This window comes from Pan troglodytes, chromosome 3, assembly GCF_028858775.2.
Source record: "Pan troglodytes isolate AG18354 chromosome 3, NHGRI_mPanTro3-v2.0_pri, whole genome shotgun sequence".
Lineage (NCBI taxonomy): Eukaryota > Metazoa > Chordata > Mammalia > Primates > Hominidae > Pan > Pan troglodytes.
In genome coordinates, this window is record NC_072401.2 from 76,601,485 (window position 1) to 76,626,127 (window position 24,643).

The following is a 24,643-nucleotide window of genomic DNA, read 5'->3' on the forward strand; positions in this document are numbered from 1 at the left end:
TGCTTTTATGAGGTAGGCTTTCTTGTTCTAAGTGTAGGTGACCATTGTAGCAAATGTGCTGTTCCCCACACCAACCCTTTCTTCTGATACCTCCTCTTCCAGTGGTTTTGCACTGTAGTTCTTGATACATTTTTGTTCCATGTAACTGCTTTTATCTCACGAATATTGTCATGAACTCACTGATATCAATGGTAAAGTTTTAGATGAGAAATAACCTATTTCTCATCTTCTTTTATGTACATACACACACAATTAGAAATCTTATCTTTTTCCCTCTTAGACTGCTATGTCATATGTCATAAAGAGGTACTCCAAGTTGAGCTCAACAAATATTTATTTGTGTGACTTTATTTGAAAACTTATTTACAGAGTATTACATAATGATAAAATGAATTCTACTGGCAACATGACCTTGGCCAGATCCCTTAATTAGCATCCCTGTTTCCTTACTTGCAAAATGCAGGTATTAATAATAGGACCAATTTTGCTCTTGTCACTATATAGTTGTAAGAATCACAATAGCTTAGGAAAGCTTGCAGTCAGCTCTGAAGTTCTGCCCAAATACAAGACAGTGGTATTATTAATGGAATCCTTCTCATTATTTGTACTATTCCCAGAAGGGGGTACACTGATAAATTCTTATGTTTCCAGGGAGAGTCACACCGGGACAGCTCATGTCCTATATTCAGCTCTTCAAGAACAACCTCAAAGCTCTAATGAATCATTGTGGCCTCCTCCAGCTTGGACTGGCCACAGCTCAAACGTTGAAACACCCACAGACTGCCAAGTGGGACAACTTTCTGGCTTTTGAAAGGCTCCTTCTTCAGGTATGTTGCTATGGGAACCTCGTGGGATCTTAATAATTAATGTTTTGACTTCCAGAGAAAAACCTTGACATTTATTATAGCCTTAGTAATAAATCATATTGTTGACATGTGCCCTGCTTCATATTCTCTAAGTGCCGCCTAGTTAAAATTCAAGTAGAAACTTTTTTTCACACCTGTTTAAAAAAAAATTTTGACAGTAACATCTTTGGCTTCTCATTTAATACCAAGGATGTTTTTTGAGCATTGGACTAACCTCTGGACACTTCTTTCAATTTTATGCCATTTGGACCTTTCTTGCTCTTCATGGCATCTTTATTTGATCCTTGCTACTTTTTCTGTAACATATTATCGCTATTTACATTTCTTCTGACATTACCTAGTTTCTAGTCCTTAAGCAACATATAGCATGTGTCTTAAAATGGCGTTTAGTAAAAAATGAAGGAAGTGATCTCCATTTGTAGTGTTGATACAGATATTTATACATGGGATAGGAACTTTTCATGACTGATGAAATATTTTCATGGGAAACTTTTAAAAAAATACGTAGTATGTGTTTTTTAAAATTATGAAGTATTTTTAAAAATTATACAGTACTTTAAAAAGGACAGAGGATTGTGAAGCATAAATGTACATAAAATGGCAAGTATCTGTAAACTTTCCACATAGACTCAATATGATTTATCATTATTTTCATATTTATCATGGATCCTTTTTCATTAAAGAAATAAAACTAGAGATAAAGTTGAAGCATTTTTGATATTATATAACCATCTCTAATCTGATTTTCCTTTTTCTTTCCCTAGAGATAATTACAAGCTCAATTCACTGTTTTTATATTTTTATTAGATGTTTGCTTTCTCATAAATAATATAGAGCATTTATGCTATGGGTTTTAATTTTACATAAGTGATATTATACTATAAATATCCCTAAATAGCTTGCTTTTTTCTCTCAAGGTTCTATTTTTTTTAAATTATACTTTAAGTTTTAGGGTACATGTGCACAATGTGCAGGTTAGTTACATATGTATACATGTGCCACGTTGATGTGCTGCACCCATTAACTCACATCATTTAACATTAGGTATATCTCCTAATGCTATCCGTCTCCCCTTCCCCCCACCCCACAACAGGCCCTGGTATGTGATGTTCCCCTTCCTGTGTCCATGTATTCTCATTTTTCAATTCCCACCTATGAGTGAGAACATGCGGTGTTTGGTTTTTTGTCCTTGCGATAGTTTGCTGAGAATGATGGTTTCCAGATTCATCCATGTCCTTACAAAGGACACGAGCTCATCCTTTTTTATGGCTGCATAGTATTCCATGGTGTGTATGTGCCACATTTTCTTAATCCAGTCTATCATTGTTGGACATGTGGGTTGGTTCCAAGTCTTTGCTATTGTGAATAGTGCTGCAATAAACATACGTGTGCATGTGTCTTTATAGCAGCATGATTTCTAATCCTTTGGGTATATACCCAGTAATGGGATGGCTGGGTCAAATGGTATTTCTAGTTCTAGATCCCTGAGGAATCGCCACACCGACTTCCACAATGGTTGAACTAGTTTACAGTGCCAACAGTGTAAAAGTGTTCCTATTTCTCCACATCCTTTCCAGCACCTGTTGTTTCCTGACTTTTTAATGATCACCATTCTAACTGGTGTGAGATGGTATCTCATTGTGGTTTTGATTTGCATTTCTCCGATGGCCAGTGATGATGACCATTTTTTCATGTGTCTTTTGGCTGCATAAATGTCTTCTTTTGAGAAGTGTCTGTTCATATCCTTTGCCCACTTTTTGATGAGGTTGTTTGTTTTTTTCTTGTAAATGTGTTTGAGTTCATTGTAGATTCTGGATATTAGCCATTTGTCAGATGAGTAGATTGCAAAAATTTTCTCCCATTCTGTAGGTTGCCTGTTCACTCTGATGGTAGTTTCTTTTGCTGTGCAGAAGCTCTTTAGTTTAATGAGATCCCATTTGTCAATTTTGGCTTTTGTTGCCATTGCGTTTGGTGTTTTAGACATGAAGTCTCAAGGTTCTATTTTTAAGATAATCCAAAGTGATGGGCTGGGTGCAGTGGCTCACACTTGTAATCCCAGCACTTTGGGAGGCCGAGGTGGGCGGATCACTTGAGGTTAGGAGTTGGAGACCAGCCTGGCCAACATGGCAAAATCTTGTCTCTACTGAAAATACAAAAATTAGCTGGGTGTGGTGGCGGTCCTCTGTAGTCCCAGCTACTCGGGAGGCTGAGGCAGGAGAATTTCCTGAACCTGGGAGGCAGAGGTTGCAGTGAGCTGAGATTGTGCCACTGCACTTCAGCCTGGGTGACAGAGGGAGACTCCATCTCAAAAATAAATAAATAAATAAATAAATAAATAAATAAAGTGATGTATGTAGGTCTAGCTCATTCCTTTAAACCACATCATAAATATACAATTTATTTATGCAATCTATACTGATGTTTAGTTAGGCTGTTGCATTTGTGCTGTGTGTGTGTGTGCATGTGTGTGTGTTGTATGCGTGTATGTATGTGAGATTAGGAAAAATTATGCAGTGAATACCCTGGAATATGTCTCCTGTTATATATTGTTAGTTTACCAGACATTGCCAAAAATATTGAAGCAGGTAAGGCTCAAGGCTGTGTCCTCTTCAGGATGTCAGTGAGCTGCCTTCATTATCCCAGAATGTCTAAAGTGTCACAAACATATATCAAGAGGCAGAAAAAGGAGCTTATTTCTTCATTATGTATTTTTTCTATCAAGGCAAAAAGAAAAAAAAACTTTCTGAATCCTTAATGATGGCTTATGAGCCTTACCTCAAAATATCTTGTTTTGTGAGATGATAATTTTTGTTGTTTATGGTGGTTGATTTTCTGTTATTTGGAGCCAAAATACACTCATCTTTTTCCCGTTAATATGTAATATACTAAGATCCCAAATAAAAGTGTTTTTTTCCCCCAGTTTTTAGTTTGTTCTAGTTGTCAGTTTATCCATCAGTGTTTTTAAATCCATATGTTCAGTTTTATGCTTTTACTCATGGGTATTTTAAGGATTTTAATGCCATTATGAATTCAGTTTTTAAAATTCAGTTTTCCAGGTGTTTATTGTTGGCATGTAGGAATATCTTGACTCGTGAATAGTGATCATGGATCCAACACCTTGCATTTTGTAATGATATTTGTTTTCTTATTTCTGGTTGTTATTCATTGATTGTCCTGGGCCTTCTGTGTGGGCAAGAATATTATCTGTGAATAAAGTCAGTTTTGTTTCTTCATTTCCACACTTGATACCAAGTGTCTTTCATAGTGCATTGACCAGGCATACTTGCCCTTTTTCAGTAAGAGTCATGCTAACAGGCATCTTCATCTTATTCCTGACTTGAAGGAAAATGTTCCCAAATGTTGCCTTTAAGTATTATGTTTGCTGAGGTTTTGTTTTGTTTTTAATCAGACTAAGGAAGTTTCTTCCTAATCCTAGTTTGCTGTATTTTTTTTTTTTAGTGATGCATTAGTGTTGCATTTTGTTTAATGCAGATTATTATTTTTTAAAATGATGAGTTTTTCTCCCTTAATCTGTTAATGTGGTGAATTGGGTTTATAACTTTTTTAATGCTAAATAATCTTCATTGCATTCCTGGGACAAATTCAACTTGTTCCCACACACACATATACTCATACACATGTAAACATATGCACACACACACATACAAATCGCTGGATTTAGTTTACTAATATTTTCCATAGAAATTTGCATTCATGCTCACAGGTGAAATTAGGATTTTTTCTTTCTTTTTTTGAGACAGGTCTTGCTCTGTCACCCAGGTTGGAGTGCAGTGGCATGATCTCAGTTCACTGCAACCTCCACCTCCTGGGTTCAAGTGATTTTCCCATGTCAGCCTCCCGAATAGCTGGAATTACGGGTGTGCACCACCACGCCCAGCTAAGTTTTGTATTTTTTTGTAGAGATAGGATTTCGCCATGTTGGCCATGCTGGTCTCGAACTTCTGATCTCAAGTGATCTGCCTGCCTTGGCCTCCCAGTGTTGGGATTACAGGCATGAGCCACTGCACCGGGCCTGTATTTTTTCTTTATTGTTCTGCCATGGTCTGGTTTTCCAAAAAAGATTATATTATAATAGTTTAGTAAAGTCAGTTAGGGTTTTACTTTTTCTATTCTCTATTTGTTTAAAAAAGGAATTATCAGTTGCTTAAAAGTAAAACACTCCAAAAAATAACCTGGACCTATTGCTTTGTTGTTGATATTTATAATTATAATAATATAAGTAATAGTAAGTGATTCAAAACTATAATTTCTTCAATTCTTTATCGCTTTGATTTATCTTCTGTCAGAGGTGATTTTAAATTACTCACAATGATTGTGAATTTACCAATTATACCATTTTAAAACATATTTCTATCTCTATCACTGTCTTTATCTCTGTCTTCATTAAAAACTATGAGCTCATATTACTTTCATAGTTCTTTTTTAAATTTTTTTGAGACAGGGTCTCACTCTATCACCCAGATTGAGTGCAGTGGCATGATCACCACTTAGTGTAGCCTCGACATCCCGGGCTCAAGTGATCCTCCCACCTCAGACTCCTGAGTAGCTGGGACTACAGGAATGCACCAGCACTCCTGGCTCATTTTTATTTTTTATTTTTGGTAGAAATAGGATCTTTCTGTATTGCCCAGGCTGGTCTCAAACTCCTGGACTCAAGTGATCCTCCCGCCTTGGCCTACCAAAATGTTGGGATTACAGGCATGAGCCACTGCACTTGGTCTAATATCATAGCTCTAGTCTAACAGCACAGGGTTCATTCCAGTTTTCCCCCTTTCCATAATTGCACCTCCCTTCTCTGACAGTGAGGAACTTGTCTCCCATTATCCTTGACATATTTAATTACTTTATCATCCCCACTGTGTGTAACTAATCTTCCATTAGAGTTGCTTCCCCGTGGTGTGGATGCCTCCTCACCTCACCTGGGCTCTCCCTTCCTGCTCCAGGCCATGGCCAAGCCCACACGGATGTTCTCTCTCACTTCATACAGAGGCACCCTTGTGGAAACCTCCCCATAGGGATGCTCTTCTACCTCAGTTGAGCTCTGACATCTCACCCTGTGCTGCCCCTGCCTCTGCCTTCTTCATAGAGGCCCTCCTCATGCCTCTCGGGCTCCAGCACCCCACACCAAGCCCACACTGTGGCTCCTATAGCACAGATACCCTCCTCATTCTGCAGGCTCTGACACTTTATGCCGAGTCGCTACCATTGCTACTGCCTTCTTAGGTGCCCTCACCACCCCGCTCAGAGTCCTACACCGCATCCTGGGATGTTGTTGTCACTCAACCTCCACCTGGATACCTTTTGTCACCTGCTTTGGTTCTGACAACCCATGCAGGGCTGCTGCTTCATTCTCCCCTCTCCTCTAGTCTCCCCATCCCTTTGAGATGTCCTCTTCACCCCACTTGGGTCCTGGTAGTCGTATGGACACCATCCTTATCTTGCTCAGGTTGTGATCCCCTGCCCTGGATCCTCACTTCCACCACCTTCCACGTGGATGCCCTTTCCATCCCCTTGGGTTCCAACAACCCCTGCGAGACTGTCCCACCCCCATGCACAAATGCCCTCCTCACCCGGTTCTGGCTCTGACACCATGCTCTGGACTGCCATTGTCTCCCCTGTGGACACCCTCTTCATACTCGTGGGCTCTGACAACCTGCCCTAAGCCACTATTGTGCCCTCCTTCATTCCCCCTGCCCTACCGTATGGACTATCTCTTCACCCTGCTGCTGTCTACATCACATGTCCTCTAAAGTGAGCCCCACTCCAAAATCTTATAAAATTGGTTCAAAACAAGACTATACAGAGATTTTCTCCTGAGAATGATAATCTTTCTAGATAAGCTTACTAAAGTTTTCTGAAGAAATCTGACATATTAATTCTAAGCCATTTTTTATTTGTAATTAATTTTTGGAATCTTTTGTTCCATATTCGACTCTTAGACTATTAGATGTGATCATGGTAATTGGTGTGGTTCTTTCAACAACTGAAGAAAGAATTGAAAGACTGAGGAACCCCAGGCATGGTGATACACATCTGTAGTTTCAGCTACTCAGGAGGCTGAAATAGGAGGATTACTCGAAGTCAGGAGTTTGAGGCTGCAGTGGCCTGTGAATAGCCACTGCGCTCCAGCCTGGCAACACAGAGAGACCCCTTTGCCTCCGCCCAATCTCTTAAATAAATAAATAAGATTGGGGAAAAGAAGTAAACATTTAAAATACTAAAATCCTACTTTTATCATAATTGCATATCACCCTGACCAGTACTGTGTTCTCAGTCACTTCTGGGTCCTTACAAGTTAGGGTTTTAGCATAGGCGAATGTATAAACTGATCATCGGAATGCTCTTTGTTTATGGACATGCTTACTTTACATAGTATATACTCATCCATTAGTTTAACAAGTCATAATATATGGGCAGCTGCCCCTTTTACAGGCTTTGGTTTGAAAGTAGGGCATTTGTGTTTATTTTGAGCATGAGGACAACCTTTCGTTTTTCCCCAAGGGCTTTAGAGCCACCAAGAAATTTCAGCTAATGTTGAGAATTGTTTATGTCTTGGGAGACTCATTTCCACCACTTTCTACCAGGCCTCCATCACCGAAACCTCAATGTTTACTTTATGGCCTAAGTAATGTTATAGACAACCTTAGCTAAAAAAAAGAAATCGGTCTTAGAAATCTACAATTAAAAATAGGTTACTGCATTTCTTCTGCTTACAATGGTTTTGGTGATCTAACAACTAGCCAGCAAGAGACCTGAGGACTATTTGTAAGATTTGTGTTGGACTTACACTCCTAGAAACAATAGATTTATACACTTAATTTCTAAAGATAATATTATATGCTTAAAAGAGAAACCTTTTTGAGTATTCTTGGGGAAAATCTAATATTTGTTAGCAGTGAGTACAATTTGAAAAGCCGAAGGAGATAAAGCATCTTCATGACTCCTTTTTTCTCTCTCTTATCTCCAAGGTCCAATATCACTGTCAGTGTTTTAGGCATTGAATACATCTGTGCTAGTTATAAAATAATTCTGATTTTGCTTCAAATTTAAAGTGTAGAAAAGAACAAGTTTAAACTGATCGTGGATATGTTTATGATTCAATTAGTGAGTGTTTTCACAAAGTAGCTTTGCCTTTTAATTAAAGTACAAATTCATTTAATTTGGTGAAATGGTGTAAAGTATGAAGAATTCCTTTCTTGTAGTATAGCAAGAGAGTTTGGCTTAGTTTCCTCATCTAAAGAGAAATAAAGTATCTACCTCATAGTGTTATTGTCAGGATTGAGTGAGATTACATGTGTATTAATACACATATTTATGTGTCATGTATTAATACACATAATACATAGCTAAGAATAAATTATCTACCTCATAGTGTTATTGTCAGGATTGAGTGAGACTATATGTGTATTAATACATAACTAAGTACAGTAAATCCTCAATAAATAGTCATTATTATTTATTCTTTCAGCTGGGTCAAAAATATTACAAATGCTGTCTTATTTTATGTGAGTAATGCCTTTAATATATTCTCACCTGGATTTTGGTTTCCTAAATTAAAATTTATTAAGGAAGAATGAGTTTGTCACTTAGAAAAATGTTACTATCTTTTTATATTTACTGTTTGATAATGTTAGACAGTATTTCTCTTTAAACCTTGATTTAAAGCCCACTTTTTCTGCAATGGATGGCTGATGTTTTTATGCTAGTCATCACAAGAAAAAAGCTTTTTTTCCCCATTAAAAATTTATTGGCCAGGCCTGGTGGCTCACACCTGCAATCCTGAGGCAGGAGGATCACTTGAAGCCAGGAGTTCAAGACCAGTCTGGGCAACATAGTGAGACTTTGTCCGTACTAAAAATGAAAAAAAAAAATTAGCTGGATGTGGTGGTGCATGCCTGTGGTCCCAGCTACTCAGGAGGCTGAGGCAGGAGGATCACTTGAGCCCAGGAGGTCAAAGCTGCAGTGAGCCGTAATTGCATCACTGCATTCCAGCCTGGGTGACCCTGTCTCAAATAAATAAATAAATAAATAAATAAATAAATAAATAAAAGGCAAAAGAAAACAATTATTTTATAGGCATGTTTATACCACTTATTATAAAACTATAACAATATAATTGTTATAGTTATAACAATAACTAGTGCTTGAACTTCAAAGAGAATGAAACAACTGACCTTTTTGTCAAAATTACACAGCAAATAAATGACCCTTTAAATTGTGCATTAGGTGCTCTCTTTGGCAGCACATATACTAAAATTGGAATGATACAGAAAAGATTAGCATGGCCCCTGCACAAAGATGACATGCAAATTCGTGAAGCATTTCACATTTTTAAAATCTAGAATAAAAGTAAAAATTAAAGAAAAATTGTGCATTAGCAAACCCACTATGTTTTTTAAGCCTTATGCTGTTTCTACTTGTCTTAAAAAGTGGCATGGTGTATTGGTGTGAGTGGTAATAATAATAATAAACATAATCCTCATTGGATTCAGAAAACTTTGAAACCCCAGAAAAGATTTTGTGGGATAAAATCAAGGTATCATAGAGTGAGAACACTGAAAAGTAATATGTATTCTTGAATGCTGCCCAACATCTGATTTCCCCTCTATAAAATCACTGAAGAGTAATACAAGGAAAAAAACCTTTTATTTTGACTATAACTTATTGTGGTTATAAAATGATAGCAAACAATGTATTAAGGAAGCAGCTGTGTTTAAACTTCCTACTTCCTAAACATATACTTTATAAATATATATGTAATATATCCATCTCCAGTTATTTCTTTAGGTAGAATTTATACTTTAAATTAAAGCAATCCAGCTTGGAAAATGGTTTTTTAATAAAATATAAATGAGTTATAAAGTCACTCAAGAAAATTGAGGTAAAATATAGCTTTAGTTTTAAGTTTTATCTCTTTGCAATAAAAAATAGGCATCTATTTTATTGGCTGCCAAAGTAGTTTTTAATAGGTAGGATTGGTTTTTTAAAATATATTGAATGTTAGATAGTATCTTTCTATAGCAAATCAAGTTTACCTAAGCTAAGTAATAGTATGTCTGCTAATTTTCTAATAAATTGGCGGATTTTACTTTCTAAGTCCTCTAGTGCCTCTATTAGCTCTCACGCCATATGGCTTGGCTTGGAAATATGATGGCTCATTTTAGTGCCATTCCTGACTTCACCAACACCCTGGGAGGTTCTGTTTTATAATGCCTTCTTTTTAGCCATTTATAATTAGGATTGAGTTTTTCTGAGAAGAAGTTTCCACCACACTGCTTCTCTGTGGGCCTTGCTATTCAAGAGTCATTCGGCAGCATGGGGTATTGTCACTTGCAAAAGCATCTTTGGAGATTTGGATTAAGATGGCGGATAGGAGACAGGACTAGCTTGCAGCTCCCACTCAGAGCAGTGTGTGGAGATTCACATCGTGAACTTCTGCTCCAAGAACCACTGCAGGAACATGCCAGGAAAGCTGAGAGAATGCACAGACCATTTGGAGGAACTGGATCACTACTGCAGGCTCCCTGAGATGCTGAAAAACTGAGTCTGCTTGCTTTCTCAGTGGAGAGGCTGGTGGTCTGGGGAAGTTCTCAGCCCTGGTCACTGGCTGCCTGGAAATAAACTTGGTCCTATTGCTGGGGCACAGTGGGCATGATACCAGCCTTTAGGACTGTAGTCTACATGGGAGCGGGGTGAAGCCTGAGACTGCCGGCTTTACCCCTTTTCCCTGGTGATCTGTGTGATTCAGCAGAGGCAGCTATAATCCCCCTGGGAACATAACTCCATTGGCTTGGGAACTATACCACCATCTCCCACAGTAGCTGCAGCAAGCCTCGCCCAAGGAGAGTCTGAGCTCAGACACACCTATTCCTTCTCCCACCTGGTGGTCTTTCTCTACCAGCCCTGGTTGCCAAAGACAAAGGATATAATCTCTTGGGGGCTCTATGGCCCTGTCTACTGCCTGAAAAACCTGAATACTTAACCAGGCAACCATGGGGCAAGTTTGCATCCTCCTATAGTACTGCAGCTGATGCACTCTTGAAAGCGCCACCTCCTGGCTGGAGGCCAACCGACAAAAAAAAAAAAAACAGTGCGCTAAACAAAAATACAACCAAGGACCCTCACAGAGTCCACTTCACTCCCCTGCTGCCTCCACTGGAGCAGGTGCTGGTATCCATGGCCGAAAGACCTGAAGATGGATCACATTATAGGACTCTTTGCAGACACTCCCCAGTACCAGCCTGAAACCTTGTAGCTCCGCTGGTTGGCTAGACCCAGAAGAGCAAAAATGATCACTGTAGTGCAGCTCTCAGGAAGCCCCATCCCTAGGGGAAGAGGGAGAACAGTTCATCAAGGGAGCACCCCATGAGACGAAATAATCTGAACAGCAGCCCCGAGTCCCAGATCTTCCCTCTGACATAGTTTACCTAAATGAGAAGGAACCAGAAAAACAATTCTGATAATATGACAAAACAAGGTTCTTTAACAGCCCCAAAAGATCACATTAGCTTACCAGCAATCCAAACCAAAATGAAATCTCTGAATTTCCAGAAAAAGAATTCGAAGGTCGATTATTAAGCTAATCAAGGAGACACCAGAGAAAGGTGAAGTCCAACTTAAAGAAATCAAAAACATGATACAGGATGTGAAAGGAAAAATGTTCAGTGAAATAGACAGCATAAATAAGAAACAATCACAACTTCTGGAAATCAAAGACACACTTAGAGAAATGAAAAATGCACTGGAAAGTCTCAGCAATAAAATTGAACAAGCAGAAGAAAGAACTTCAGAGCTCAAGGACAAGGCTTTTGAATTAACCCAATCCATCAAAGACAAAGAAAAAATAATTTAAAAAAATGAACAAAGCCTCCAGGAAGCTTGGGACTATGTTAAGCATCCAAACCTAAGATAATTGCTTTTCCTAAGGAAGAAGAGAAATCTAAGAGTTTGGAAAACATATTTGAGGGAATAATTGAGGAAAACTTCCCCAGCCTTGCTACAGATCTAGACATCCAAATACCAGAAGCTCAAAGAACACCTGGGAAATTCATCACAAAAAGATAATTGTCTAGGCACATAGTCATCAGGCTATCTAAAGTCAAGACAAAGGAAAGAATCTTGAGAGCTGTGAAGCAAAAGCATCAGGTAACGTATAAAGGAAAACCTATCAGAGTAACAGCAGATTTCTCAGCAGAAATCCTACAAGCTAGAAGGGATTGGGGTCCTATTTTTAGCCTCCATAAACAGAACAATTATCAGCCAAGAATTTTGTATCCAGCAAAACTAAGCTTCATAAATGAAGGAAAGATACAGTCTTTTGTAGACAAACAAATGCTGAGAGAATTCACCACTGCAAGCCAGCACTACAAGACTGCTGAAAGGAGTCCTAAATCTTGAAACAAATTTTTGTGATACACCAAAATAGAACCTCCTTAAAGCATAAATGTCAAAGGACCTATATAACAATAACACGATGGGAAAAAAAGACATCCAGGCAACAAATAGCATGATGGATAGAACAGTACCTGACATCTTAATACTAACATTGAATGAAAATGGCCTAAATGCTCCACTTAAAAGATACAATATGGCAGAATGGATAAGAATTCACCAACCAAGTTTCTGCTGTCTTCAGGAGACTCATCTAACACATAAGGACTCACATAAACTTAAGGTAAAGGGGTGGACAAAGATATTCCATGCAAATGGACACCAAAAGTGAGCAGGAGTAGCTATTCTTATATCAGACAAAACAAACCTTAAAGCAACAGCAGTTAAAAAAAGAGGGACCTTATATAATGATAAAAGGACTAGTACAAAAGGAAAATATATAATGATAAAAGGACTAGTACAAAAGGAAAATATCACAATCCTAAATATATATGCACCTAACGCTGGAGCTCCCAAATTTATAAACAATTACTGCTAGACCTAAGAAATCAGATAGATGGCAACACAGCAATAGTGGGGGACTTTAATACTCCACTGACAGCACTAGACAGGTCATCAAGACAGAAAGTCAACAAAGAAACAATGGACTTAAATTGTTCCTACAATAAATGGACTTAACAGATATTTACAGAACATTCTATCCAACAACTGCAGAATATGCATTCTATTCATCAGCACATGGAATGTTCTCCAAGATAGACTATATGATAGGCCACAAAACAAGTCTCAGTAAATGTAAGAAAATATAAATTATAGTAGATACTCTCTCAGACCACAGTGGAATAAAATTGGAAATCAACTCCAAAAGGAACCCTCAAAACCATGCAAGTACATGGAAATTAAATAACCTGCTCCTGAATAATCTTTGGGTCAACAATGAAATCAAGATGCAAATTAAAAGTCTGAACAATAATAGTGACACAACCTATCAAAACCTCTGTGATACAGCAAAAGGTGCTAATAGGAAAGTTTATAGCATTAAATGCCTACATCAAAAAGTCTGAAAGAGCACGAATAGATAAACTAAGGTCACATCTCAAGAAACTGCAGAAACAAGAACACACCAAACCCAAACCCAGCAGAAGAAAAGACATAACAAAGATCAGAGCAGAACTAAATGAAATTGAAACAAACAAGCAAACAAACAAAAATACAAAAGATAAATGAAACAAAAAGCTGGTTCTTTGGAAAGATAAACAAAATTGATAGAATATTAGCGACATTAACCAAGAAAAGAACAAAGATGATCCAAATAAGCTCAATTAGAAATGAAACAGGATATATTACTACTGATACCACAGAAATACAAATGATCATTCAAGGCTACTGTGAACACCTTTACATGCTTAAACTAGAAAACATAGAGGAGATGGATAAATTCCTGGAAATATACAACCCTTCTAGATTAAACCAGGCAGATATAGAAACTCTGAACAGACCAACAACAAGCAGCAAGATTGAAATGGCAATAAAAAAATTGCCAACAAAAAAAGTCCAGGACCAGATGGATTCACAGCTGAATTTTATCAGACATTCAAAGAATTGGTATCAATCCTATTGACACTATTCCACACAATAGGGAAAGAGGGAATCCCCCCTAAATCATTCTATAAAGCCAGTATTACCCTGATATCAAAATCAGGAAAAGACATAACCAAAAAACAAAACTACAGACCAATATCCCTGATGAACATAGATGCAAAAATCCTCAGCAAAATACTAGTGGACTGAGTCCACCAGCATGTCAAAAAGATCATCCACCATGATCAGTTGGGTGTCATACCAGGGATGGAGGGATGGTTTAACATTCACAGGTCAATAAATGTGATACACCACATAAACAGAATTAAAAACAAAAATCACATGATCATCTCAGTAGATGCAGAAAAAGCAATGACAAAATCCAGCATCGCTTAGTGATTAAACCCTCAGCAAAATCAGCATAGAAGGGACATACCTTAAGGTAATAAAGGTTGTCCATGACGAACCCACTGCTAACATTATACTGAATGAGGAAAAGTTGGAAGCATCCCCTCTGAGAACTGGAACAAGACAAGGATACACACTCTCATCACTTCTGTTCAACATAGTACTGGGAGTCCTAGCCAGAGCACTCAGCCAAGAAAAGGAAATAAAAGGCATCCAAATCTGTAAAGAGGAAGTTGAACTCTTGTTGTTTGCTGATGATATGATCGTATACCTAAAAAACCCTAAAGATTCATCCAAAAAGCTCCTAAAACTGGTAAATGAATTCAGCAAAGTTTCAGGATATGAAATTAATGCACACAAATCTATAAACCACTATATACTTTGCTATACACCAGCAACGACCAAGCTGAGAAGCAAATCAAGAACTCAACCCCTTAACAATAGCTGCAGAAAAAAAAATACCTGGTTATATATCTAACCAAGGAGGTGAAAGACCTCTGCAAGGTAAACTACAAAACACTACTGCAAGAAATCATAGATGATACAAACAAATGGAAAGACATCCCATGCTCATGGATGAGGAGAATCAATATTGTGAAAATGACCATACTGCCAAAAGCAGTTTACAAATTCAGTGCAATTTCTGTCAAAATACTACTATCATTCTTCACAGAACTAGAAAAACAATTCTAAAATTCATATGGAACCAAAAAAGAGCCCGCATAGCCAAAGCAAGACTAAGCAAAAAGCAAATCTGGAGGCATCACATTACCCGAATTCAAACTACTATAAGTCCATAGCCACCAAAACAGCATGATTCTGGTATAAAAATAGGCACATAGACCAGTGGAACAGAATAGAGAACCCAGAAATAAAGCCAAATACTTAACAGCCAACTGATCTTTGAAAATGCAAACAAAAACACAAAGTGGGGAAAAGACACCCTATTCAACAAATGGTGCTGGGATAATTGGAAAGCCACAGGTAAAAGAATGAAACTGGATTCTCATCTCTCACCTTATACAAAAATCAACTCAAGATGGATCAAAGACTTACATCTATGACCTGAAACCATAAAGATTCTAGAAGATAACATCGGACAAACCGTCTAGATATTGGCTTAGGCAAAGACTTCATGACCAAGAATCCAAAAGCAAATGCAACAAAAACAAAGATAAATAGATGGGACATAATTAAACTAAAAAGCTTCTGCACAGCAAAATAAATAATCAGCAGGGTTAATAGACAACCCACAGAGTGGGAGAAAATCTTTACAATCTATACATCTGACTAAGAAGTAATATCCAGAATCTACACAGAATTCAAACAAATCAGCAGAAGAAAACAAACAATCCCACCAAAAAGTGGGCTAAGGACATGAATAGACAATTCTCAAAAGAAGATATAGAAATGGCTGACAAGCATATGGAAAAATGCTCAACATCACAAATTATCAGGGAAATGCCTATCAAAACCACAATGTGATACCATCTTACTCCTGCAAGAATGGCCATAATAAAAAAATAAAAAAATAGATATTGGTGTGGATGTGGTGAAAAGGGAACACGTTTATACTGTTGTTGAGAATGTAAATTAGTACAACCACTATAAAAACAGTGTGGAGATTCCTTAAGGAACTAAAAGTAGATCTACCATTTGACCCAGCAATCCCACTACTAGGTATCTACCCAGAGGAAAAGAAGTCATTATAGGAAAAACACACTTGCACACACATGCATGGTTATAGGAGCACAATTTGCAGTTGTGAAAGTATGGAACCAGCCCAAATGCCCATCAATCAATGGGTGGATAAAGAAAATGTGTTATGTGTGTGTGTGTGTGTATATATATATATACACACACACACACACACACACACACACACCATGGAATACAACTTAGCCATAAAAAGAAACAAAATAATGGCATTTGCAGCAACCTTGATGGAATTGGAGATGATGATTCTAAGTGAAGTAACTCAGGAATGGAAAACCAAACATCTTATGTTCTCACTCGAAAGTGGGAACTAGGCTATGAAGACACGAAGACATAAGAATGATACAGTGGACTTTGGGGACTTGGGGGAATGTGTGTAGGCGGGGGATAAAAGACTACACATTGCTTACAGTTACACTGCTTGGGTGATGGGTACACAAAAATCTCAGAAATTACTGGTAAAGAACTTATTAATGTAACCAAATACCATTTGTTTCTCCAAAACCTATTGAAATAAAAAATTCTAAAAAAAGTCATTGACAAGACTTGATGCTATCAAGGTTGGCAGTCAGGAAGATGGGCTGGATATGGAGCGAGAACAAGTGAGGATGACTTGGAAACCACTAGCACCTTTGAGTCTTTCCTTTATGGCCCTCGATCAATGATAAGCATCATCTGCTCCGCCTTCCTTCTACTTCCTAAATCTTATTAAGTTTCTCTTGCAGCCAACCCTATCTCATAACATGTAGGGAGGGACTTTTTTTCTTTATTGATCCTGTTTTGTATCTTTTTTGCTATTTTTTTTAAATATGAGTTTTTTTTTAAAAAAAGAGAGCATGCATAATGCAGAAAAGATTGTATTGGACTAATGATTTCCAGACATAAAGAGATTTTTAAATCTAAAAAAAACTATGATTTTGAATGAAGAGTAAAGAAAGAGGCAAAAAAAAATAATCTCCAAAGGCAGAGTTGGGTGCTCTTTACACATTAGGAAGAGATTTTGATAAGGTTTTTCCTGGGAAGAAAAATTGTGGAGCATTATTTTTTGCAATATTGTATCAAAAAACCCCACAAAAACCCAACATGGAAAATTTTTTTTTATTAGAGTATAACAACATTCTCCCACTCCTGATTTCCATCAAGAAGAGTTTTCCTATGGTCTTAGCCTTTCTCTGACCCTCTTTTAGTGAGAGGGATGTTCTATCTGATTGGTAAATTTGGAATGATGGAATAAGAAGTGGCTCAACTCTACCTCTTCTCCACTTAGGAGGCGCCCTGACTATACAGAGCACTGCGGGGCTCAGCCTTCCAGGGTTAGGATCTGCCTTTATTGTGTGACAGCTGCTGTTTCTTTCTGCACTCTTCTTCACATCGAACTGACTATAGGGAACAGGCACTCTGTCCTGCCCCTTCATGGGAGGCCTAGCCTGCTCATAGCTTGCCTGTGACCGAGAAGAAAAGGCTGCCTTCTGGAGCCCCATATTAGCAAGCTCACTTGGCTAATAGACCTCACATTCTACCACCTGGTTTGGCCTCTCTATCTGTATTAAAGGTGATAATTGGCTTCGTGTGTGTGTGTGTGTGTGTGTGTGTGTTACACTTTTATTTTAGGTTCAGGGACGCATGTATAGGTTTGTTACATAGAGAAACTCGTGTCATGGGAGTTTGTTGTACAGATTATATTGTCACTGTGTTAGTCCCTTCTCACACTGCTATGAAGAAATACCTGAGACTGGATGATTTATAAAGAAAAAAGGTTTAGCTCTCTCTCTCCCTCCCCCTCCCCCTCCCCGTACCCCTCCCTCTCTCCCTCTCCCTCTCCCCACGGTCTCCCTCTCTTTCCACGGTCTCCCTCTGATGCCTAGCCGAAGCTGGACTGTACTGCTGCCATCTCGGCTCACTGCAACCCCCCTGCCTGATTCTCCTGCCTCAGCCTGCCGAGTGCCTGCCCGCCGCCACGCCTGACTGGTTTTTGTATTTTTTTGGTGGAGACGGGGTTTTGCTGTGTTGGCCGGGCTGGTCTCCAGCTCCTAATCGCGAGTGATCCGCCAGCCTTGGCCTCCCGAGGTGCCGGGATTGCAGACGGAGTCTCGTTCACTCAGTGCTCAATGGTGCCCAGGCTGGAGTGCAGTGGCGTGATCTCAGCTCACTACAACCACCTCCCAGCCGCCTGCCTTGGCCTCCCAAAGTGCCAAGATTGCAGCCTCTGCCCGGCCGCCACCCCGTCTGGGAAGTGAGGAGCGTCTCTGCCTGGCTGCCCATCGTCTGGGATGTGAGGAGCCCCTCTGCCTGGCTGCCCAGTCTGGAAAGTCAGGAGCGTCTCTGCCTGGCCACCATCCCATCTAGGAAGTGAGGAACGCCTCTTCCCGGCCGCCATCCCATCTAGGAAGTGAGGAGCGTCTCTGCCCGGCTGCCCATCGTCTGAGATGTGGGGAGCGCCTCTGCCCCGCCGCCCTGTCTGGGATGTGAGGAGCGCCTCTGCCCGGCCGCGACCCCATCTGGGAGGTGAGGAGCGTCTCTGCCCGGCCGCCCCGTCTGAGAAGTGAGGAGACCCTCTGCCTGGCAACCGCCCCGTCTGAGAAGTCAGGAGTCCCTCCGCCCGGCAGCCGCCCCGTCTGAGAAGTGAGGAGCCCCTCCTTCCGGCAGCCACCCCGTCTGGGAAGTGAGGAGTGTCTCCGCCCGGCAGCCACCCCGTCCGGGAGGGAGGTGGGGGTCAGCCCCCGCCAGGCCAGCTGCCCCGTCCGGGAGGGAGGTGGGGGGGTCAGCCCCCCGCCCGGCCAGCCGCCCCGTCCGGGAGGGAGGTGGGGGGGTCAGCCCCCCGCCCGGCCAGCCGCCCCGTCCGGGAGGGAGGTGGGGGGGTCAGCCCCCCGCCCGGCCAGCCGCCCCGTCTGGGAGGGAGGTGGGGGGGTCAGCCCCCTGCCCGGCCAGCCGCCCCGTCCGGGAGGTGAGGGGTGCCTCTGCCCGGCCGCCCCTACTGGGAAGTGAGGAGCCCCTCTGCCCGGCCAGCTGCCCCGTCCGGGAGGGAGGTGGGGGGGTCAGCCCCCCGCCCGGCCAGCTGCCCCGTCCGGGAGGGAGGTGGGGGGGTCAGCCCCCCGCCCGGCCAGCCGCCCCGTCCGGGAGGTGAGGGGCGCCTCTGCCTGGCCGCCCCTACTGGGAAGCAAGGAGCCCCTCTGCCCGGCCACCACCCCGTCTGGGAGGTGTACCCAACAGCTCATTGAGAATGGGCCATGATGCCAATGGAGGTTTTGTGGAATAGAAAGGGGGGAAAGGTGGGGAAAAGATTGAGAAATCGGATGGTTGCCGTGTCTGTGTAGAAAGAAATAGACATGGGAGACTTTTCATTTTGTTCTGTACTAAGAAAAATTCTTCTGCCTTGGGATCCTGTTGATCTGTGACCTTACCCCCAACCCTGTGCTCTCTGAAACATGTGCTGTGTCCACTCAGGGTTAAATGGATTAAGGGCAGTGCAAGATGTGCTTTGTTAAACAGATGCTTGAAGGCAGCATGCTCCTTAAGAGTCATCACCACTCCCCAATCTTAAGTACCCAGGGACACAAACATTGCGGAAGGCCGCAGGGTCCTCTGCCTAGGAAAACCAGAGACCTTTGTTCACTTGTTTATCTGCTGACCTTCCCTCCACTATTGTCCTATGACCCTGCCAACTCCCCCTCTGTGAGAAACACCCAAGAATGATCCATAAAAAATAAATAAATAAATAAAAAAGAAAAAAAAAAGAATAGGAAGTATTTGCTGGGTGCGGTGGCTCACACGTGTAATCCCAGACTTTGGGAGGCCAAGGCGGGCAGATCACGAGATCAGGAGATTGAGACCATCCTGGATAACACAGTGAAACCCCGTCTCTACTAAAAATACAAAAATTAGCTGGGCGTGGCGGTGTGTGCCTGTAGTCCCAGCTGCTGGGGAGGCTGAGGCAGGAGAATGGCGTGAACCCAGGAGGCGGAGCTTGCAGTGAGCCAAGATTGCGCCACTGCACTCCAGCCTGGGTGACAGAGCGAGACTCCATCTCAAAAAATAAAATAAAATAAAATAAAATAAAATAAAATAAAATAAAATAAAATAAAATAAAAAGAACATGAAGTGTTTGCTTCCCTGATGGCACCAGCCACACTTTCAGTGCTCAGTAGCCCCATGGCCAGTGGCTACAGTAGTAGATAGTGCCACATTGAAAATTTCCTTCATCTCAGAATAACAAATAGTCAGCACTGGTCTAAAATGACATGGGTCGGCCAGGTGCAGTGGCTCAAGCCTGTAATCACAGCACTTTGGGAGGCTGAGGCGGGTGGATCACCTGAGGTCAGGGGTTTGAGACCAGCCTGGCCAACATGGTGAAACCCCATCTCTACTAAAAATAAAATAAAATAAAACAAAAAAAAAAGAAAAAAAGAAAAAGGTTTAATTGACTCACAGTTCCACATTGCTGGGGAGGCCTCAGGCAACTTAAAATCATGGCAGAAGGCAAAGGAGAAGCAGGCACCTTCTTCACAGGGTGGCAGGATGGAGTGAGTGCACGCAGGGGAAACGCTGCCAGGCACTTATAAAACCATCAGATCTTGTGAGATTCACCCATTATTGTGAGAACAGCATGGGGGAAACCACCCCCATGATCCAATTACCTCCACCTGGTCCTGCTTTTGGCATGTGAGGATTATGGGGATTACGATTCAAGGTGAGATTTGGATGAGGACACAGAGCCAAATCATATCATTCATTCAGCCTGGTACTCAATAGTTATTTTTTCTGATCCTTTCCCTTCTCCACCCTCCACCCTCAGGTAGGCCCCAGTGTGTGTTGTTCCCCTCTATTTGTCCATGTGTTCTCATCACTTAGCTCTAACTTATAAGTGAGAACATGTGGTATTTGGTTTTCTGTTTCTATGCTACTTTGCCAAGGATAATGACCTCCAGTTCCATCCATGTTCCTGCAAAGGACATGATATTTTTTTTTTTGACTTTGTTATTTTTTTTTTTTTATATTTATACTTTAAATTTTAGGGTACATGTGCACAATGTTCAGGTTAGTTACGTATGTATACATGTGCCATGCTGGTGTGCTGCACCCATTAACTCGTCATTTAGCATTAGGTATATCTCCTAATGCAATCCCTCCCCCCTCCCCCCACCCCACGACAGTCCCCAGAGTGTGATGTTCCCCTTCCAGTGTCCACGTGTTCTCATTGTTCAGTTCCCATCTATGAGTGAGAACATGTGGTGTTTGGTTTTTTGTTCTTGCGATAGTTTACTGAGAATGATGATTTCCAGTTTCATCCATGTCCCTACAAAGGACATGAACTCATCATTTTTTATGGCTGCATAGTATTCCATGGTGTATATGTGCCACATTTTCTTAATCCAGTCTATCATTGTTGGACATTTGGGTTGGTTCCAAGTCTTTGCTATTGTGAATAGTGCTGCAATAAACATACGTGTGCATGTGTCTTTATAGCAGCATGATTTATAGTCCTTTGGGTATATACCCAGTAATGGGATGGCTGGGTCAAATGGTATTTCTAGTTCTAGATCCCTGAGGAATCACCACACTGACTTCCACAATGGTTGAACTAGTTTACAGTCCCACCAACCGTGTAAAAGTGTTCCTATTTCTCCACATCCTCTCCAGCACCTGTTGTTTCCTGACTTTTTGATGATCGCCATTCTAACTGGTGTGAGATTATATCTCATTGTGGTTTTGATTTGCATTTCTCTGATGGCCAGTGATGATGAGCATTTTTTCATGTGTCTTTTGGCTGCATAAATGTCTTCTTTTGAGAAGTGTCTGTTCATATCCTTTTCCCACTTTTTGATGGGGTTGTTTGTTTTTTTTCTTGTAAATTTGTTTGAGTTCCCTGTAGATTCTGGATATTAGCCCTTTGTCAGATGAGTAGGTTGCAAAAATTTTCTCCCATTTTGTAGGCTGCCTGTTCACTCTGATGGTAGTTTCTTTTGCTGTGCAGAAGCGCTTTAGTTTAATGAGACCCCATTTGTCAATTTTGCCTTTTGTTGCCATTGCTTTTGGTGTTTTAGACATGAAGTCCTTGCCCATGCCTATGTCCTGAATGGTAATGCCTAGGTTTTCTTCTAGGGTTTTTATGGTTTTAGGTCTAATGTTTAAGTCTTTAATAATCCATCTTGAATTAATTTTTCTATAAGGTGTAAGGAAAGGATCCAGTTTCAGCTTTCTACATATGGCTAGCCAGTTTTCCCAGCACCATTTATTAAATAGGGAATCCTTTCCCCATTGCTTGTTTTTCTCAGGATTGTCAAAGATCAGACAGTTGTAGATAAGCGGCATTATTTCTGAGGGCTCTGTTCTGTTGTATTGGTCTATATCTCTGTTTTGGTACCAGTACCATGCTGTTTTGGTTACTGTAGCCTTGCAGTATAGTTTGAAGTCAGGTAGTGTGATGCCTCCAGCTTTGTTCTTTTGGCTTAGGATTGATTTGGTGATGCGGGCTCTTTTTTGGTTCCATATGAACTTTAAAGTAGTTTTTTCCAATTCTGTGAAGAAAGTCATTGGTAGCTTGATGGGGATGGCATTGAATCTATAAATTACCTTGGGCAGCATGGCCATTTTCATGATGATTGATTCTTCCTACCCATGAACATGGAATGTTCTTCCATTTGTTTGTATCCTCTTTTATTTCACTGAGCAGTGGTTTGTAGTTCTCCTTGAAGAGGTCCTTCACGTCCCTTGTAAGTTGGATTCCTAAGTATTTTATTCTCTTTGAAGCAATTGTGAATGGGAGTTCACTCATGATTTGGCTCTCTGTTTGTCTGTTATTGGTGTATAAGAATGCTTGTGATTTTTGTACATTGATTTTGTATCTGAGACTTTGCTGAAGTTGCCTATCAGCTGAAGGAGATTTTGGGCTGAGATGATGGGGTTTTCTAGATATACATTCATGTTGTCTGCAAACAGGGACAATTTGACTTCCTCTTTTCCTAATTGAATACCCTTTATTTCCTTCTCCTGCCTAATTGCCCTGGCCAGAACTTCCAACACTGTGTTGAATAGGAGTGGTGAGAGAGGGCATCCCTGTCTTGTGCCAATTTTCAAAGGGAATGCTTCTAGTTTTTGTCCATTCAGTATGATATTGGCTGTGGGTTTGTCATAGATAGCTCTTATTATTTTGAGATACGTCCCATCAATACCTAATTTATTGAGAGTTTTTAGCATGAAGGGTTGTTGAATTTTGTCAAAGGCCTTTTCTGCATCTATTGAGATAATCATGTGGTTTTTTTCTTTGGTTCTGTTTATATGCTGGATTACATTTATTGATTTTCATATATTGAACCAGCCTTGCATCCCAGGGATGAAGCCCATTTGATCATGGTGGATAAGCTTTTTGATGTGCTGCTGGATTCGGTTTGCCAGTATTTTATTGAGGATTTTTGCATCAATGTTTATCAAGGATATTGGTCTAAAATTCTCTTTTTTTTGTTGTGTCTCTGCCAGGCTTTGGTATCAGGATGCTGCTGGCCTCATGAAATGAGTTAGGGAGGATTTCCTCTTTTTCTATTGATTGGAATAGTTTCAGAAGGAATGGTACCAGTTCCTCCTTGTACCTCTGGTAGAATTCGGCTGTGAATCCATCTGGTCCTGGACTTTTTTTGGTTCGGAAGCTATTGATTATTGCCACAATTTCAGATCCTGTTATTGGTCTATTCAGAGATTCAACTTCTTCCTGGTTTAGTCTTGGGAGAGTGTATGTGTCGAGGAATTTATCCATTTCTTCTAGATTTTCTAGTTTATTTGCATAGAGGTGTTTGTAGTATTCTCTGATGGTAGTTTGTATTTCTGTGGGATCGGTGGTGATATCCCCATTGTCATTTTTTATTGCATCTATTTGATTCTTCTCTCTTTTCTTCTTTATTAGTCTATCAAGTTTCTTGATCTTTTCAAAAAACCAGCTCCTGGATTTGTTGATTTTTTGAAGGTTTTTTTGTGTCTCTATTTCCTTCAGTTCTGATCTGATCTTAGTTATTTCTTGCCTTCTGCTAGCTTTTGAATGTGTTTGCTCTTGCTTCTCTAGTTCTTTTAATTGTGATGTTAGGGTGTCAATTTTAGATCTTTCCTGCTTTCTCTTGTGGGCATTTAGTGCTATGTATTTCCCTCTACACACTGCTTTGAATGTGTCCCAGAGATTCTGATATGTTGTGTCTTTGTTGTCGTTGGTTTCAAAGAACATCTTTATTTCTGCCTTCATTTCATTATGTACCCAGTAGTCATTCAGGAGCAGCTTGCTCAGTTTCCATGTAGTTGAGCAGTTTTGAGTGAGTTTCTTAATCCTGAGTTCTAGTTTGATTGCACTGTGGTCTGAGAGACAGTTTGTTATAATTTCTGTTCTTTTACATTTGCTGAGGAGAGCTTTGTATTCTGTTGATTTGGGGTGGAGAGTTCTGTAGATGTCTATTAGGTTTGCTTGATGCAGAGCTGAGTTCAATTCCTGGGTATCCTTGTTAACTTTCTGTCTCATTGATCTGTCTAATGTTGACAGTGGGGTGTTAAAGTCTCCCATTATTATTGTGTGGGCGTGTAAGTCTCTTTGTAGGTCTCTAAGGACTTGCTTTATGAATCTGGGTGCTCCTATATTGGGTGTATATATATTTAGGATAGTTCTTCTTGTTGCATTGATCCCTTTA

General features: G+C 40.4%; 1 protein-coding gene and 1 non-coding gene across 3 annotated transcripts in view; both read left to right on the forward strand.

Annotated features, from left to right (window-relative positions):
• Positions 1–24,643, forward strand: part of SCFD2 (sec1 family domain containing 2) — a 503,171-nt gene that overhangs the window by 105,488 nt on the left and 373,040 nt on the right. For both annotated transcript variants that reach the window (XM_001148032.6, XM_063809641.1), the window contains exon 4: positions 652–827. In XM_001148032.6, the coding sequence (XP_001148032.2) occupies positions 652–827 (176 nt within the window). The remainder of the gene's footprint in view (positions 1–651; positions 828–24,643) is intronic.
• On the forward strand, positions 9,114–9,220 carry LOC112209176 (U6 spliceosomal RNA). Its single transcript, XR_002943823.1, has one exon. It is a non-coding gene; the product is annotated as a U6 spliceosomal RNA (small nuclear RNA).